Source organism: Symsagittifera roscoffensis, chromosome 8 (assembly GCF_963678635.1).
Source record: "Symsagittifera roscoffensis chromosome 8, txSymRosc1.1, whole genome shotgun sequence".
In the NCBI taxonomy this organism is placed as follows: domain Eukaryota; kingdom Metazoa; phylum Xenacoelomorpha; order Acoela; family Convolutidae; genus Symsagittifera; species Symsagittifera roscoffensis.
This window is the reverse complement of record NC_087069.1, coordinates 55361031-55379705: the sequence shown is the minus strand read 5'-3', so window position 1 is coordinate 55379705 and position 18675 is coordinate 55361031. Positions and strand designations below refer to the sequence as shown.

General features: G+C 37.0%; 1 protein-coding gene across 1 annotated transcript in view; it reads right to left on the bottom strand.

Annotated features, from left to right (window-relative positions):
* The window catches only part of LOC134853394 (uncharacterized), a 410233-nt gene that overhangs the window by 3599 nt on the left and 387959 nt on the right, over positions 1-18675 (bottom strand). The window contains exons 2-18 of the mRNA XM_063869387.1: positions 14678-14926; positions 13649-13878; positions 13092-13303; positions 12432-12577; positions 11838-12018; positions 11279-11414; positions 10640-10828; positions 10249-10444; positions 6551-6765; positions 5475-5653; positions 4898-5037; positions 2837-2975; positions 2363-2639; positions 1536-1795; positions 1088-1255; positions 484-614; positions 92-225 (exon numbers count right to left, since the gene is read on the bottom strand). Coding sequence (XP_063725457.1) covers positions 92-225; positions 484-614; positions 1088-1255; positions 1536-1795; positions 2363-2639; positions 2837-2975; positions 4898-5037; positions 5475-5653; positions 6551-6765; positions 10249-10444; positions 10640-10828; positions 11279-11414; positions 11838-12018; positions 12432-12577; positions 13092-13303; positions 13649-13878; positions 14678-14921 — 3177 coding nt within the window. The 5' untranslated portion in view covers positions 14922-14926. The remainder of the gene's footprint in view (positions 1-91; positions 226-483; positions 615-1087; positions 1256-1535; positions 1796-2362; positions 2640-2836; positions 2976-4897; positions 5038-5474; positions 5654-6550; positions 6766-10248; positions 10445-10639; positions 10829-11278; positions 11415-11837; positions 12019-12431; positions 12578-13091; positions 13304-13648; positions 13879-14677; positions 14927-18675) is intronic.

The window sequence follows — 18675 nt, the reverse complement described above, 5'->3', positions numbered from 1 at the left end:
CAGTCTTAACAGCCTTCAGCTGCTTTTTTGGTTATTCAAGAAGTCAATTAAATTATTCTGTTGAAAGATAATTCTTAACATGAATACTCACCTGTTTCTGGTTCTCCGCAGACAGGATGACGTCATTGAGGGAGGCTGTGACTTGCTGCTCCAATCTCACATAAGTCTGAGTGGTCTCATTCGTGAACAACTTCAAATTCTCCATATGCAGGTCATAGTAGCCCCCTAAACACAAACACACACACACACATACACACGTGAAAGCTGCACTTCGCAAACACAAACGAGAAAAAAAACGACAAATTAGCTCTAAAAAGGTGAAATGCCGTAAAATACAGAAAAAGCCCTGAAAGAAATTCAACATCCGAAAAAAAACAACTCTGAAATTTGAAGTCATGATCATGTAAAAATGTTGCCATGTACATATTTCACAAGCAGTTTCTGTTATTAGTCTGCATACTGGTGAGCTTAGCTTCCACTCACTATTGACGTGGTGGGTGTCTGCAGTAGTGGAACTATTGGGCCCCCCATTCGCAGCAGCTGCAGCCGCAGACGCTGTCTTCTTTTCCCTCTCCATTATGGCCCGCATCCTCTGCAGAATCCTGGCAGAGTACCTGGATAAAAAGAGAAGAAACATACAGGAGGGCATATAGCATTTATGTGTTGTTATAATCAGCATTTATCGGCATTTCAAATCACGTCTGATGTGCATCTAGTTACGATGTAACATTAATTTTTAAGCTGTTTTCTTGGCTGAGTAATGTTGCCTCATCCTAAAGCACCAGCACGGATCATTGTGGGTCTGGATCAGCCGACTTTTTTCAATTTAGCCAGTTCACCATCACTCCCCATTTCGAAATTTGATATTGAAAAGACAATGAAAATTCATACAATAGAATGATCATCTAAAATAGGTAGCAACGCAGTTTTGTCTGTTTCACCTCTTTATTCCTCTTTCTTACTGATGCTTAATCAAACCTAACATCAACACTTGAAACCATCCAACAGAACCAACGAAGAGTGTGAGTGCTAACGAACGCATTGCATATTGAGAAATACATAAGCACCAGCATGTTTCCGTTCTGACCTGTCGTAGCAGTTCTCCTCTCGCTCGAACACGATGGAGTCTGGCTCTGCGTAGGGTGTGAACAGACGGCGGAACAGGAACATGAATGTCTTGTAGGGCACACTGGCCTTGTCCCACACCTTGTAGCCACTCTCTCGCATCTCATAATGCAGGATGTTCAGACAGAATCTGAACACAGAAACAACCAAATACAACAGACCTTCGAAGTTACTTCACATCTATTTAAACATTTCACAATAAAAGTTGACCACCACGCACAATAAAAACAACAGCAAACATTTTGAAAAGCCTCTATCCATTGAAAAAATGAAAAGGATTCATTTGTTAGCAAATAGTTTTCGGAAACCAAAAAACTACGTTTAATATATTCTGATTGCATTGCTTTCTTCCAGGCTAGCTTGCGTTTAAATCTCGGACAAAAAGTATTTGGAAGGTAGGGTATTCTAACCTTGTGACGAGGTAGTAAATGCCTTCCCGTTTGCAGTACTGTTTGCGCATCGCGTGATTCGCACAAGAAATAGGCACGAAGAACTCTGGGTCGTCGAAGTGTCTCCAGCAGAGATAGTATGCATCTGGGGCGAATGTCTTTTTGGCCGCGAACAGTTTCTTCAGCCAGTAGGCCACCTCATACAGCACTACACATATCCTCAGTTGGGCCACATACGCTTCCACTTTCTCCAAGTTCATCACAAGTTTGCGTCTCTCCACCTAAACACATGAGTTAATTGTACCATGCACAAATTCTGTGCATTTTTCAATCAACAACGTAAATAACAGCACTTCTCCGCAGAGAGCCAAACCGCTCCTATTTTGGTCTTTTCCCTCCTGGATAAATAGTCTTAATTTGACGTGAAGATCGTTTATCCACGCGAGAAACGACCAGCAGCAAGCTGTTCTAAGAATAGCTGTTACTCCCCTGATTAATAATTACAGCTACATTTTTGGTTATTTTTTGGGCCAAGCATTGTAAGCATTACTTTGACTTCACGGAATAAAAAATAGCCGTTATCTCGAAAACCAGAGCTGTTATTTTCATGCCGATATGTGTAGGATATATGATCTGTGGTCGTGGATTAACCTCTTATCATTGAATGTGAGTTGAACTCCACTAATCTTGAACTGATTCAGTTGGTAATTGGAAGAAGTATTTTCCTGGAATATTTTCACTAATTCAGTCCAAACTCGAAATGGAAAGAGAACTAAGACTTTTGTTTCTGATTGGGTGAAATCTAAGAAGCGCCGAAGTATCGTTTCAAACAAGACTCCCCTCCTCACCTGTACAAATATGTGCATGGCCTCCTTTAACTTCTCATTCACTTCCGCGTCACTCCCACACTGATGTTGTTCACGTGACTGTGTCTCTTTCGCACGCTTCCCGGCTCCCTGTTTTTGTAAGGCCTTCTGCTGCAGCTGTCTCACTTGTGTGGTCTGTCTCACTTCTATGGCCTCCCAAGCCCTGGCCACTCTGGGACAGTGCAACTGGCTCTTGATGTATTCATGCAAGTAGAGATGTTGAGACAGATATGAAGGCAACAGGTGTGGATTCATGTACCTGTAAAAATTGTTTAAAATCTTAATCGGCCTAAGTAAACTTTAGAAGCAACTATGTTGTCCTATGAATAATGCGTTTGATTTCAGTGCGATTCAGTGAGACATTATTTATTAAGAAAACCCGAATGCAGTTTGTTGGCAGACACTATCCGAGGCCAAAACCTGAATACCGAACAAGAGCCTAGCAAAAAATGTTACCAGTGGAAGAATCTGAATGGCTGTAGGTTGGTTCCGAACCCCCTCGGGATGCTGTCGTGCTCGTAGTCTAGAATGGACTCTGCGATACCCACAAAGGCTGACGACACTTCCGGTTTGGACAGAGAGAGATATTGTTCCGCTAAAACATTGGAATAAACTATTCATTGAAACAGAGGCGAAGCAGAGCTTTCCACCACTTGCGATACAACACAACAATAAATCACAAAAACATAAATCGAAAAAAAGAAAAATAATTCAAAAAAAAAACTAGGTGAACCAAAATTTTTGTTTGTCGATCTATGAAAGACACCTAAGGCCCCGCTAAAGCTGGAGATATGTGTTTGATATTTTTTGAATTCGTTATACTAATGCGACAAAATGCGTAACTTTGGAATATTTTTGAGACATAGCATTTCTCTAACAAAAAATTAAGGAAAAGCCGTTCATGTAGAATGCAACCACTTCTTTCGATTGAATTTTTCATCTCAGAATTGATATGGTAGTTTCTAAGAGAATTCAAAAAAATCCTGAAAACCGGACAAAGGTCAAAAACTTGACTTTCCGAAATCTGTAACTTTTTTCTGCTGAAAGCAGGTCGTGGTCGGCAACGAAAAGAAAATTCACAAAACCGGATTTCTCGGTTGAACCGGAAGCTTCAAAATTTTTACTTGTTTGAAGGTCATTAATTTTTTCCAAAAGAAACTGCGCTCAGCCAATTACAAAGGTAAGCTTTCAATAACTTGTTGTGTCGATTATAACTATGATATCAGATTTGGCAGGATAATTATCGGAAAAGTACAAAAAAAACGGTCAACAAATCACAAAGTTGACATTTTCGAAAAGAATAGCTTTTTGTTTAAATCAATTGGGACGTAGGCGCTTATGCAGAACCGAATTACCCAATCTAAAACTTCGATTGAACCCAAAAACCCAGGTTTGGCAGGGTAGTACTCGGGAAAAGACAAAAAGGGTAAAAAAATCAAATTTTTGACTTTTCCGAGTGACATAACTTTTGATGTTGAAAAACTTGGGCGTACTCAGTTAAAGCAAGGAGTTTTTCACATCCCATTCTTTGAATTAAACCCGAAACTTCTTTTCGGGGGGATTTTTTACGGTATAGTTCGTTAAATTTAGAAAAAAAAGCTCAAAAAATAAAGAAAATCAGTTTTCCGAGGACGATAACTTTTCGTGTAGGGGAGCATTTCAAACCCTTTCGGTTCATTGAAACCAAATCTCAGATTTGGTAGGCTAGTTTATAAGAAAAGGGAAAATAATTAAAAATATCGGTCAAATATTCCTCCAATGACTTTTTCGAAGGTTTTCGACAAAAGGGTAAGGCAAAACAGACCACAGGGGCATACAGGCACACAAGGGTGAAAGCATTCTTTCTATGGATACCCCTTGATTGAAAACCGGTAGAAAGGTTTTAGAGAAAAACTTAATATTTTGCAAGAAGTGATAAGTTTTTCCAAAGCGTCTTAAACCAAAAAAAAAAACCTATCCCATACATTTTCATAACAGCTATTATTGCCAAATACGAACTCTAAGTAAACAAACAAGCCGAGCAAGAAATTTTTAAATTTAAATTAGCAACTTCACAAAACTTACGAAGCGGAAATAATGCTGACAATCTTTGATCAGACACCAGTTGGACGAAAAAAATCTCATTTTGCAAAAAAAAAAAATTAATAAGTTTCAAGTCCCCCTGAAACTACCCTGCAGTAACTGCCTCCCACCCAGTTGTTCAACTTGAATTTTCATGAAATTGGACATGTCAGCATCATAAAAGAATTTACATTGCGATTTGATAACGCTTGCTAAACGCAAGCGTAAAAACAAAGCAAAATGAAAATTAGCTGGAACAGTCGAACAATTCTATATATTTACCACAATTTATCAAAAGATAGTTTATGTCAAATTTTGTCACTAAGCGGCATTTTAGATTTTGATGTTCTGGTGTTTTGTCATAATGAGACGAAATTCGTGATATTTCCAAGTTTTTGTAACAATATTGCATCATTTTTTCTTTATTGTTTAAATAACTTGATAATAGGAACTAACATAGTGTGTGTTTGACAAGCGGATGAGACTTCAGAAATGACACTACCAGCCAAACACACTTCCTGAGCACTTTCCAGTTGTTGTTATTGTTGTTGCTGTGACTTTCTTTGCCTCTCTTTCCCTTCTCCTTGCCCCCACCCCTGACGAAGTTTATTTCTTATCAATACCACATTCAACCACACATCTTTAACGCTCAAAGCATCATCATTAATGTAGCTTGAAACTCAGAGAGTACAACTGAAGAAAGCATTAGGGATATAAAATGCTGCCCGGCAGTGGATAATATGAAACAAGTGCGCAAAAAAAAAGAAAGTTCAAATCAGAACTGAGTAGGTCAAAAGCTCATTCTAGTCAACTGCAAGCAAGCTTATGAGACTACGGTCAGGTCGTATGAAAGTTAAGTACGACAACAAAGTTTGAATGCAAGCTTGAAATTTCAAACGACCTGGAGTCAAAATTCGCTGTTAGAAAACATATTTTGCAAGCAAATGTTTCCGTGATAGTTCATTCAATCTTTTGAACCATTTTTCTCAGTTGCAATATTGTACAACCCAATGCACAAATACAATGTGTGTACTTTGTTGTTGTTGTTATTATTGTTGATGGGTCTTTGGGCCGGTTGAGGGTGAGGAGGAAGTCATGCAGCATGATGCCATAATGTCCACATGTCTCAACCAACCCCATCCACCCGTCATGCACACTCGCAGTACAGCCACTACTCTTGTCACGCAGTTTAGCAGCAACTGATGCATACACCTGAATACACATAACGCTCTCATTAAAATGGGTCTTTTAACTGAACCGCCCAAAAATTTTATTTCCACATCTTCACTTGAAACGATTTAGCTCGAAACTGATTAGCAAAGACTTAGATTGTCTGGTAAATTTTCTTTTAACCAGATACAAATCATAAAAAGCTCCAAAAGAAAAATGTAGCTAAGCTCTAAAATCCACTTCCAAAACTAGAAGTCAATCACGGTTTTTTGTGACCTTTACACTTTTGCTGTTCAATAATGGAGTTTTCCTTCCTTTTAAAAAATCAAAAGCCAAAACGGAAAAGTCAAATTTCAAAATTTTTGGGTTTCTTTGTACTACGCACGCAAAAAACAAAAAATTGAAAAGAAACTCCTTTTTTATAATTTCAATTAACATTTTTTTTAGAAGATATGCTTTCGTAGATGACCACAATTATGAAAAAAAAATACAGACAAACAGAGATATAATTTTTCATAATTCCAGAGACGTCAGATAACAGACCATAAAGTCTCAAGACAATCTCTCAAGCTAATGAATCAAACATTGTAATTTCTATTAATGCACCAAACATGAATATCCTGCAAGTTAGAAAACAATTTATTAGTAAAATTGAACTAAGACTTGAATTAGAGGAGCGGTGGTGAAATGGTTTCGTCTCCACTTCTCAATCGAAAGGTCGAAGTTCGAGGCCCGCCATGATCCGTGCTCGTTGCTTGAGGGTGAGGGCCCAGAAGAAAATTAGCAAAATTTACATGTAAATCTTAAACAGGGACACAACCGCGGTTCGCCGTGATGAGCTGTAGAGCTCCTATGTTGGTCTTTTCCCTCGTGGATAAATGGTCAAACTATTCTACAAGTTTTGATCGAAACTCAAATTATCAAAAACGATTCACTTACTTTCTCAGGGAGAGTGCGACAGTGCACTTGTAGTATATTGGACAACTCAGTCAGCATCACAATGTTGAGACTCCTCCCCTTGGCATCGAAACAGGGCATGCCCAGATCGGCGTAGGGATTCAACAGGCGAGAGTGTTCCAGCACTTCCTGGGTGTCGAACCATCGTAGACTGTGGCAGAAGAGCTGCTTGGGGTCGAAGTTCCGCGCCAGCTCACCTGCAAGAGAAACAAACAAACACACTCATTACTAATAATTTAATATAAACCTTTTGAACAGAAATTAGGAAGCACTATAAATACTTTAAACAAATCTTATCATCGAGAAGGAGAAAACTAAACAGCATCATTTGATAGTATTTATGGCGTATTAGGAAAAATGAAGGTAGACAATGCATCCATTCTTCTATAAACTTATGGAAACAACAAAAAATGTACCCATCTTTTTTTTAAAAAAAAAGTACTGCCGTTTAACCTTGCCTTAGTGAGAGTAGCCGAAACAGCCTATTCATTAAATTACTTTGAAAAGTTGAAGCAGTTTTACAAAGAGATCAAATTCGTCAGCCAATCGTCTCCCCATCAGCAAACTTCACTTTTAAACTATAATTTATTCTCTTATAATAGAGAGGTCGAATCTTAGAAGTACCTTATTTTCCGAATTTTACCAAACATGAAACATAAAAGAGACACAAGTATCGTTTCTAGATGAAAACGTCGCCAGAAAAAAACGGCTTCTACAGTTCTTTATCTGTCACATCAACCAATCAGCCATGAATGGCAAGATGGGCTGGTAGGTCTGAACGATTGGAGAGGGAGTATCAACATGGAATGAGAAGATTATGCAGTGTATTGCTTTTACATTGGCGATGAAAGTAAGGAAAGCTGGATAACGCAGAGATTTGGGGGAAAAGAGCACAGTGCATTGGATAAGTAAAGGATCAGAGGAAAAGAATCGTTTACCCAGAATTTCCAAAAAAGTGAATTCTATCTAGTCACAGTAAAACAAATTTGCAAAATTGTTTAAAGTTTAGGCGGACTACAGGTACCATCGGAACCAAAAACTACTCAAAACCACCCAAGGATTATGCGAATTGGCATTTCTGTCAAACTTAGCTTTTTGGTGCTTCATATTCCACTACTTTTATCTTTTTATAACACAAGCTAGTTTCAGTCTTCGCCGGATTATTCTGGTTTGAAGCGATTCGCAAAAAAAAACGAATTTGCCAAACTGCTTATTTTTATGCGGTCCACAAGTACCATCGAAACCAGAAACTGCTCATGAGTACCTTAGGATTAGGTGAATTGGCATTTCTGCCAAACTTAGCTCTTTGAAACTTCATTGAAATACCATAGGACAACGGGAATCAGCTGATTTTCAAGAAAGTACGACCGTCAACCTCACCTCAGTGACAATAGCCGATAAACAGCCTATTCACTAAGTTACTTTACAAAGTTGAAGCAGTTTTTCAAAGAGACCAAGTTCGCCAGCAAAACGTCGCCCCATCAGCTAAGTTGAATTTGGAACTATTATTTATTCTCTTCTAATAGAAAGGTCGAGAATCTTACATATACCTTATTTTCCAAAATTTTACCAATAATGAAACAAAAGAGACACAAGTCTTGTTTCTAGATGAAAACGTCGCCAGAAAGAAAAGGCTTCTACAGTTCTTTATCTGTCACATCAACCAATTAGTCATGAATGGCAAGATGGGCTGGTAGGTCTGAACGATTGGAGGGGGAGTATCAGCATGAAATGAGAAGATTATGCAGTGTCTTGCTATTACATTGGCGATGAAAGTAAGGAAAGCTGGATAACGCAGAGATTTGAGGGGAAAGAGCACTGGAATGAGTAAAGGATCAGAGGAAAAGAATCGTTTACCCAGAATTTCCAGAAAGGTGCATTCTAGCTGTTCACAGCAAAACAAATTTGCGAAACTGCTTACAGTTTAAGCACGCTACAGGTACCATCTAACAAAAAAACTACTCACGGCCATCCAAAGGACTAGGCGAATTGGCATTTCTGTCAAACTTAGCTTTCTGGTGCTTCATATTCCACTCCTTTTATCTTTTTATACCATAAAACAAAAAAACAAGAAGTCGTGTTCAAAGTCAACTTGCCACAAGCTAGTTTCAGTCTTCACCGGATTATTCTCGTTTGAAGCGATTCGCAAAAACAAAACGAATTTGCCAAACTACTTAATTTTACGCGGTCGACAAGTACCATCGATACCAGAAACTGCTCATGAGTACCTTAGGATTAGGTGAATTGGCATTTCTGCCAAACTTAGCTCTTTGAAACTTCATTGAAATACCATAGGACAACGGGAATCAGCTGATTTTCAAGAAAGTACGACCGTCAACCTCACCTCAGTGACAATAGCCGATAAACAGCCTATTCACTAAGTTACTTTACAAAGTTGAAGCAGTTTTTCAAAGAGACCAAGTTTACCAGCAAAACTTCGCCCCATCAGCTAACTTGAATTTGGAACTTTTATTTATTCTCTTATAATAGAGATGTCGAACCTTAGAAATACTTTATTTTCCAAATTTTTACCAAACATGAAACATAAAAGAGACAGAAGTCTTGTTTCCAGATGAAAACGTCGCCACAAAGAAAAAGCTTCTACAGTTCTTTATCTGGTAGGTCTGAACGATTGGAGGGGGAGTATCAACATGAGTTGAGAAGATTATGCATTGTCTTGCTATTACATGGGCGATGAAAGTAAGGAAAGCTGGATAACGCAGGGAACGAGGACGGTGTACTGGAATGAAAAAAAGATCAGAGGAAATGAATCGTTTACCCAGAATTTCTAGAAAGATGCAATCTAGCTATTCACAGTAAAACAAATTTGCAAAACTGTTTACAGTTTACGCGGTCTCTCGGTACCGTCGGAGCCAGAAACGTCTCATAAGTACCCAAGAATTAGGTGAGTTGACAATTATGCAAAAATTAGCTTTTAGATGCTTCATATTTTACTACGTTTATCTTTTTTAAAACAATATCCGCCCCTGTTTAGGAGTCTATCTTGACGATTTTGGACCTGAACTATATAATCGAACAAAATAAGCAGCCGTGTTCAAGCTCAAGTTGAGGCAACAATATAGTTTCAGTCGCCGCTAGATTGTTCTAAGCGTTTAGAAGTTACGTCAGAAAAAAAAATGTATAGCAGGGCCTCAGCCTAACCAGGACCAATAATACGTTTCCATTTATAATGCGCTTATCGACAAATTCAAGGCATGATAGTCATTCGAAAAACAAAGAATAATTTGGTGAAATTCTCGGAACTCCATCTGACATAGATTCATACCGTGAAATAATATCGGAAACAACGAAACACCTCAGCCAAACCCATGCTTATATGCAGACTAAATTTCTTCTTCAACTTTTTACAAGAAATCATTTGGACAGATGATTCGGCTTATGAGCGCCTCAAAAAAGTATCATGTATATTCCATCATTTTGTTTCTTTATGAACATCAAACTAACTGAATAATGTACAATATTTGCTGGATTATTTCCCTTATTGATTTTTCCATTGTTTGATATACTTAACTTCGCTTAGAAACAGCTCGTATATTGATCCTGTCCATCATGAAAAAATTGTCTTAGAAATCTAAAGAATTGCTCAGCTGTCGCGTTCTTTTATACATCAGCAATGAATCACTTGGTGTTTGAGTGCACATGTGTGTGATTTAATTTACCTAGGTGTGCACAGAGTGTCTGTTGGAATGAGTCCATCATGGTGTCATAACACATCTCAGTCATGAACTCCTCATCCTCCAAGTAGTCTGGCACACTCTCACTCTCTCTACTTCCACTCCCAGTTCCAGGAGAAACAGAAGGCGACACAGATGATGATGTTGATGCTGATGATGAAGAAGATGAAGTAGACACCACCTGAGGAAACAAACAAACGAGTTACAACATTGCAAGGCACGATTACGAATGAACGAACTAAAAGCTGAACCTCTTTTACATTTTTTCCTAATCCACCTCAAGTAAAAATTCGAAGTATTGAATTCAGATCTTTAATTGGTCCGTTCAGAAGGGATAATGTTAAATTGATCCACAGAAAATTCATTCATTATGGACCTGATTTGAATTGGAAGAGCTGCTTGGATCCTGTCTGCTCCCCCCACCACCTGTAGTGCCCCTCCCACTGTTCACAGCTGCTGCATTGTGTGGTGTGGTGGATGATGGTGGTGGGGGAGGTGTGAGGGGTCTCCCACTGACTGGGGGAGTGTAGTGGTGACTTGTCCGTCTTTTATCCATCACACTCACCTAACACGTCAAAGATATAATAAATTAATAAGTATTTCTTGATGATATTTATTTTAAAAACTATTCGTGGAATTCACCGATTGTTGAAAACAAGTTTGTTTTCTATCATTATTTAATTTAAAAATCACGCAAATCGTTTTCGCACAGGTGACTTAATCGGTATCTTTCAATACATCTCTTCAGCTCCCAAGCAAGGATTATTTTGCCTTTTTGACATCTTTGTAAGCGTCCATAACTCCCCCTCACCACTCAATTATGACTGAAAAATAGGAGAACTTATCAAACTCAGCATAAAAACATAGTTCAACGTCAACACGTTTTCCTAATGTTGGACTTCTGGCGAGCCAAAACCCCTCTTCTTATAAATTTACTAAATATATTTTATTTTTTAGATGGCGATAACTCATACTAATCTTCATTTTTAAAATGAGTGGTTAAAGCGCTACTCACGATGAGTTTAGTGAGGACGAAGTCTGAGAAGGAGTTGAATTGTGAGTCATTCAGCTGTTTCACTGTGGCAAATGTGTCTGTGTTGTTCTCACTTGTAGACTTCAGAGATGCCGAAGCTTTCAGGGTGGCAAAAGCTCTAAAATACCAATCTACCAACATACCATACCAAACAAGTTAACTAAAATGATGTATAGAAATTGAAACCAGGGACAATTAAAACCAAACAAGTGACCATTCGTACACTATTTTAAACTTTTTACAATGTTTTTTTTTTGAAAAAAAAAAAACCAAGCTAACCTTTTTTGTCTAATTCTGCTTTACTATCCCACCAACTGTGATTTTAACGAAATAAAACGTACGCTAACATTTCCCTGTCGCTTTCAGTTTTAGCAATCATGTTAATCACTCAATTCAACATTCGGTCTTCATCTACAACATTACAAGTCCAATGGCTCACACACAATACATACGGTACCACAGCTACATTGAGTGGTGCAAAAATTTAAGAAGTAAATAGAAAATTTAGACAGGTGCAAACAACTTTAATTTAAGAGGTTACTTGTGGAGGAGTGGCTGTGTCATTTGGAACACCTCCTCTGACCTCTCAATTGACCTCTTCATCTCCCTCTCCATATTGCCCCTTCTAGTACTCCCCATGTCATCATCTTCATCGTCATCATCACATATCATATCATCCAACAGACCCCCTCCTCCTGCTGCTGCTTCCTCATCAGACACACCTAAACAAATGTGTATGATGTTTTCTCAAGATTTAAACTGGCAATAATCAATAACTATATTAGGGTAAGATAGTTGCAGGTCAGCTTATATCGTTGCTTTTCTTTTTGTAATTCAGAATATTATTTCTTGACATTTAACGGCCTAAGCTTTGTTAACAAAATTTGTCTTTTCCTTAGCTAACTTCCGTCTGTGTTAACCAGGTATATCTCATCAGCAAACGCGAAAATACTAATGTTTTTTTACTAAATGATCTTTGATGTGTTTATTCCAGCGAACGAACGAATGGAACCAAACATAAATAATTATTCAGTTAAATGTTATTTATAGAGTTGAATAAGTTCGGAAGTTAAATTTTAAAAAAAATTATTGGAAAGAATAAAATTTTTGTTTCCACAAGCTGAGTCATTCTCACCCTCCTCATCGTATATTAGTTGTCCATTTTTGTCCCCATTTAATTCGTTTTCCAGTCCACCTGCTTGCAACTCTTCGTCTTCTGCATCTGGGGGGAATGTGAATGGCAAAGGGGGAGGGGGAGACTTAAATTCATCCATGATCCACCTAAACAGTCACTTAAATTACACACCTGTCACAACTTTGTAGATTGGGGAACTAAATGAGCAGAGTCTTACCTAATTCCCTAAATTGTGCCAACAGTTGTTGCTCAGCAGGCAAACTCAACAAAAGCCAAAAAATGACGTTTCAGCAACATTTCGCTAAAAGCACTTTCCTTGGAATTTTTGAAACAAGCTCTTTAGTACTAATGAAAATTCAGAACATTAACTCAATGGGAAAGCTTTATTCAGAGTAATTTTTCATAAAGACTCAAAAATTCCATCACATTCTATCAAAGGGCAGGATAATGTTGTTTCCTAAAATCGGGGACAATCGAACTTAACCTCGGCTCAATTTCAAACACAAGATATATGACATTGAACATTTTTGTTGTTGTTATGACTTACAACAATTACTTGCAGTGACATCGGAAAAAAGTTACATCAAGCAAATACACATTCACTTAACATTTTAATGCCACTTGGAAGCATTCTACTTAGACATGTAAATGTTCGCTTACCTCTTCAGTTCCTCGAACTCTCTCCTCTTCGCCCCCAGGACACCCTCCATCAGCTCTCCATTCTTCTTCTTCTCTTTACTCTTCTTCTGCTCATTCAACTCCCCCTCAGACAACAGTCTGCTCAGTTGTCCCCCACTCTCTCCATCACCCCCACCTCCCACTCCTCCCGCTGTAGCTTTGAGCCGCTTCCCATTCTTCGCGCCAAAAACCACCTGCAATACAAAAGATACTTTGCACGTGTCATTTAATGTAATGGGAAGCCAGAATCTGTCAGCAAAAATTATTAATCAATCCGCACATTAATCAACTATTTTAAACTGCAAAATCGGGATTATTACTAACCAAGGAATTTTAAGTTAGACTCTTTTACCCCCCCCCCCCCCCCCAACCTTTATATTTTACTAGATTAAACTTATATCAATACATGGCAATTACCCAACTTGAGGGGAGGGTTTGGTTGGTAAAAGTAAAATTCAACCAATTTTGGTAAAGGAAACTATAAAGGCGACCAAAGAGTCCTTAAGATTGTTGATTGACCACTAAATTCATGATCTAACCTCTATGGCGAAGTTCTCATCCTCCAAGCAGGACGACCTGCCATTGCCCACTGATCTAGACAGGTCCTCCATTAGTTTGCCAATAGCACCCCCACTCAAACCATCATAGCCCCCCTCTATAACATCGTACTCCCCCATGCCCACTCCTGCCATCAACTGCTCCACGTCCAGCTCGCCTAAATCCCCAATCAGGTCCAGCTCCTCCGGAAGTCCACACAGACTGCCGATGCCTAATTGAAACAATTTAATTGATTTCTAAGTATCCTACCAAAAAAATTACACAGTGTACGCAAAACTACTGCGCTTAACCTCGAATAAATAAATGAGCACACCTGACAAAAATTAGAAACAAACATGACAATTTTATCTAATCAAGTTTTTTTTTAAATCCAAAGAGTTAGAGGTAAAGTCATGTAATAAACGATGCACCTACAAAGTGCTAATATCAGAAAACTTATACGAAAAACTTTCCTATATTTGAAACATAGCCACCACACACTTGAAAGTCTTACGGTACTCAAGAAATCAGGAAAAAATAACTTTCCAACTTAACACCATATTAGAAACAAACATGTCCGGTTGTTGTGCAAGTACAACAGAATGCTGCGGCCATGACTAGTTTTATAACAAATTATATTTTCGAATTAGTGAGAGGGAACTGAATTAGCAAATGAGCCATGAAAATCAGTTGAAATAGGTTAAAATATTGAAAAACTGTTAAACAGCCAAAGTAATTGAAAAAATCTTGTAAGAGTTAAATTAGAAATTCAGTTTGAAAATTGCAGTCTGAAAAATTAGTCTGAAAAACAAACAATCCTTTCTTACACATTTTAGTGGTGGGATCGAAACAAAAAATAAAAATTACATCTTAAAACTCAAGATCTTTTCTGATAAAACAGCATATTTTGATAAAATTGGAACAAAGGAGATTTATCCTGGAAACAAAACAAACGTACCGTAACTTACGGAAAACTCCTTTCATTCAATGGCACTTAGGATGAGACAAACATGAGGTTTTTCGCCACATACCTACTATGGAGCCCACAGAAGTGGAATTAGAATTTTTGTTTTGCTTCTTCGCAGCTCCACGAGTGGCATTGACAACAGTGATGCCTTTATTCAGTAGGCCATTACTATGTCCATTGAGTGTATGGCCATTAGAGGTGGCCATGACTGCAGTGGTGTTTGTGTTGTCTGATGTTGATATGTCGTTGCTGTTGTTCTTCACTACGAAAGAGACTCCTGCAGTCACTAACACCATCTTCTCATTCATTACCTGAAAATAAAATCAAGAACATCGATACGAAGCTAAACTTGGCACCAAGGCGACACATCAGACAGATAGAAAACTGATAAAATAAAAAAAAACTGCAGCATATTCCTAGCTTTCAAACCTACAATGACATCGAAAAAATCTCTAAATTATCTTGAAGGTAAAATAATTTTTGAAAAATATTACCCTAAAAAATTCTGATTGAAGTCTTGTAAATTTATTACCGACAGAAATAGGCAAGATTTTTGTTATATCAGCGCTAATTGAGCGGAATCATTCGTTTTGTCTAATTGTTTGTGAAAAAAAATTGAAAAACTTCAAAAACAAATAAAATTTTTTGAAAAACTCAGTGCTACTCAACAGGTGGTACCTTTTTGACGTTTGGCGTGTGAAAAAATCGCACAAAATTGCAAAAAAAGGACTGTTATCTTAAAAAATCTATAAAAATGTGAGGCAGAATTGCGCTTGTTTTGCTATCCAATATGGTTTTCGAAATCTAGAAACAATTTCAGCAAGACTGAATGTGTTATGCACTAATTAAACAGAAGAATGACTATGAACCACCAACTCAGTATCTTTTCAAGTAAACCGAAAATTGCTTTTTTTCATTGAAACGAACGAAAAAAGGAACAATCAAAAAAAATTCGAATGCATACCTTAGACGCAGTAAGTTTTGCACAATGTAGTCGAAATCACTGAAGAAAAAATTTGCCAAAACGTCGAGTTGTTAGACGTAAGCAGTTAAATCGAAGAAAATCGCCAACTTTATGTTAGATGGAGTTTGATTTTAAGAGGAAAGCTTTGTTCTAGAAATAGACAGTTGTATGCAAAGATAAGGGCATCGCAAAGGTGAACATAGCCAACAGAGCTCGAAAAGAGGAAATTCAAAAAATTAAAATTTCGAGAAAAAAATAGCTTCGAAGCTATTTCCCGAGCAATTTATAACTTAAACTTTTGTGGGGAAAAAACTAAATCAAATTTGGGGAAAATGGATCAAAAGATAAACATTTTATTCCGTGGAAAATCTAAAAATTAAAAACTGTTTTCGAAGCTAGAAAAAATTCACATTTTTTTTTGCCTCATTCTCGCTTTCATAATTGACCACCATAATTTGCATAAGTTTTAGCAAATGATTTTGAATTCAAAACTCAAAAACAAAGCCAAGAGACAATAGGAAAAAGTTAATGAACGCAAAGAAACCAAAAAAATAATCCAAAAAATAACTAATTTGATTATTTTCAACATCTTCAGCTTTCTACCAGGCTTTAAAGCTCTTCGAAATTACGATTCACAAGTTTGTGAAAAAATCAACCAAATTTGAGAAAACTGAACCAAATTGTAGTTTCTCATTCCGCTGGAAAATCTAAACATAGCCAATCGAAGATTGGAAAAGAGTAATAAACACAAGTAAACATAGAAAAAAAAACACTTTCTTGAAAAAATTTCAACTTTCGAATTTCAAAAAAGTAGGAAGTGTGAAAAACATCAGAAAAACTTTTTACATTTTTTCTACCTTTCGACATTCGAAGAAAAGAAACAAATCACGTTAAAGCGTTTGAATTTCAAAAATTGTTCATGATTGGAACTTTCGATGGAAATCATAAGTTTAGAGAACACTGCATCAAAATTAACTTTTATCATTCCGCTGGGTACTTCAGCTAAGAAAGCTTTCTCGTTTCTCCGCGCCATTTGAACATTCGTTTCTCAAGAACGTAATTTGGCTTCCTTTTAGCTACCGGCTTTTAAAAAATCAATAAGCAAACCGGTATAAACATATTTTTTGTTCGTAAACAATATTTAAAACGGTTTCTGAAAAGTTCGGAAAAAATATGGCCGAAAGAAAGTAAAGAGTCTCAATAAACTCGAGAAACTAAAAACGATACTTCACATATTTTTGAACTTTCCAGCTCTGAAGACATCAGGTTGATGCATGTTAAAAATCATCTACGCCTCATGTTAACGTCAAACTTCCCCTTAGTAAATAGTACCCTCTCATTAAACTCATCCAATTGGAGAAAAAAAAACTTGAACGATAGATAAGTTTTGATTCCAAATTCAAATTCACTTAAGAAACTAAGTCATTCGTTTTTTCGCGCCATTTGATTCTTCTTGATTGGAGAGCGCAATTTGCCTAATTTTTAGCAAATTAATTGGAATTGATTGCCAGCAGCACAATGTTCCGACCACATTTATAATTTCATTTTAAATCCAGACAAAAATCCAGCCGCACAAACAACAAAACATAAAGAGCCAGCAGAAATTGAGCACTAAATTATTCCTGCATTTATAGCCAAAACAAATAAAACGCCATCATGATAATAAATTGCGCCACAAAGACAAAGATGCCCTTCGCAAACACGCGCAAAAAAATAGCATATTGTGCTAAAAAGGTCAAATGCAAAAAAAAATCAACTTCAAGAAGAACAACTGTCTGAGAACAATTGGTAACAAATATTGGGAACAATTGGCTTGCCCCAATTCAATTTGTAATGATCACTCGAACGAGTATGAATATTGATCAATTCCCAGCACTCAAATAAACGTAGCCAATAGACAGCTGGAAAAGACAATGAACGCAATTAAACAGACAAAAACTGACTTATTTCTCGAAAAAATCTCGAATATCTCGAAAAAAACTTTCGAATATACCAGAAAAAAAAATGCCCCTAATTTTCTTTGAAATTCTAGGGCAATTGATGAAAACATTTACCCAACTAGAGAAAACTGGATCAATAGGTAAAGTTTTTACTCCGCTGGATATCTACAAATTAAATTCCACTTTCGAAACTAGAAATGGCTCACGTTTTCTCGTGCCAGTTCCACGTTTGTATTTGGAGAGTGCTATTTAGGTCACTTTCAGCAGATGAATTTCAATTGAACTCAAAAAGTGCATTATACTTAAGTGCATCAATAATTTAAGACTTCGTGCTGAAAAAAAAAGATAAGTCTTCACTACATTCATTACTCTTAAAAACACACTACCAAATAAAAGTTTAACACAGAGGCAAGCTACGCTTCGCAAACACTTGCGAGAACACGACCAAAAAGAGCTCTATCAAGTGACATAAGAAAAAGTAGAAATTAGCCTCGAATTAGAAAAAACTCAGCTACAATTCGGATTTGAATCTGTGAACTGGCAAAAATGAGTCTCATGACTAACCACTCAGCCCCAAAAAATTAAAAACCAATAATGCAGCTACATATGCTAATAAATTGCCATACAATGCAGCAAATACAAAAAGACACCATTTTGCATGTAATAAACTGCAAAAACAAAGCCAAATTATAAATTATTCAATTTAAAAAAATGCGAATTACATTGAGTTGGAAAATTTCTGAAATAGAGCTTTTTATCATTGCACTTCTCTTTTGAAACAAATAACTTTTTCTGGTTCATTTGATGAATTTAAAATGCATCAGCTGTGTTAACTTTTTACTTATCAAATGTCGAAGCACATCTGATATTATACTGCTACCGCAGCCTAACTATTCAAAACAGGCCACCAAAATTAGCACTTTTATCTGCGACTTAGGTTGGAAAAAAAGAAAGTTCATACTAATACACATTGCTTCGTAAGTGTAATTAAATTGAGGAGCAAAATTGAACACAAAAATAGGCGACTGAATATGGGAAAAGAGAACGCTTATGACATCACAAAGCGTTTACTTGTCTAAACAAAAATAAAGAAGCGAAGCTAGACTTAGAGCAAGCCAGGAAGAAGAAATTTGATACAAGGAAGATAAAAATTTCGGC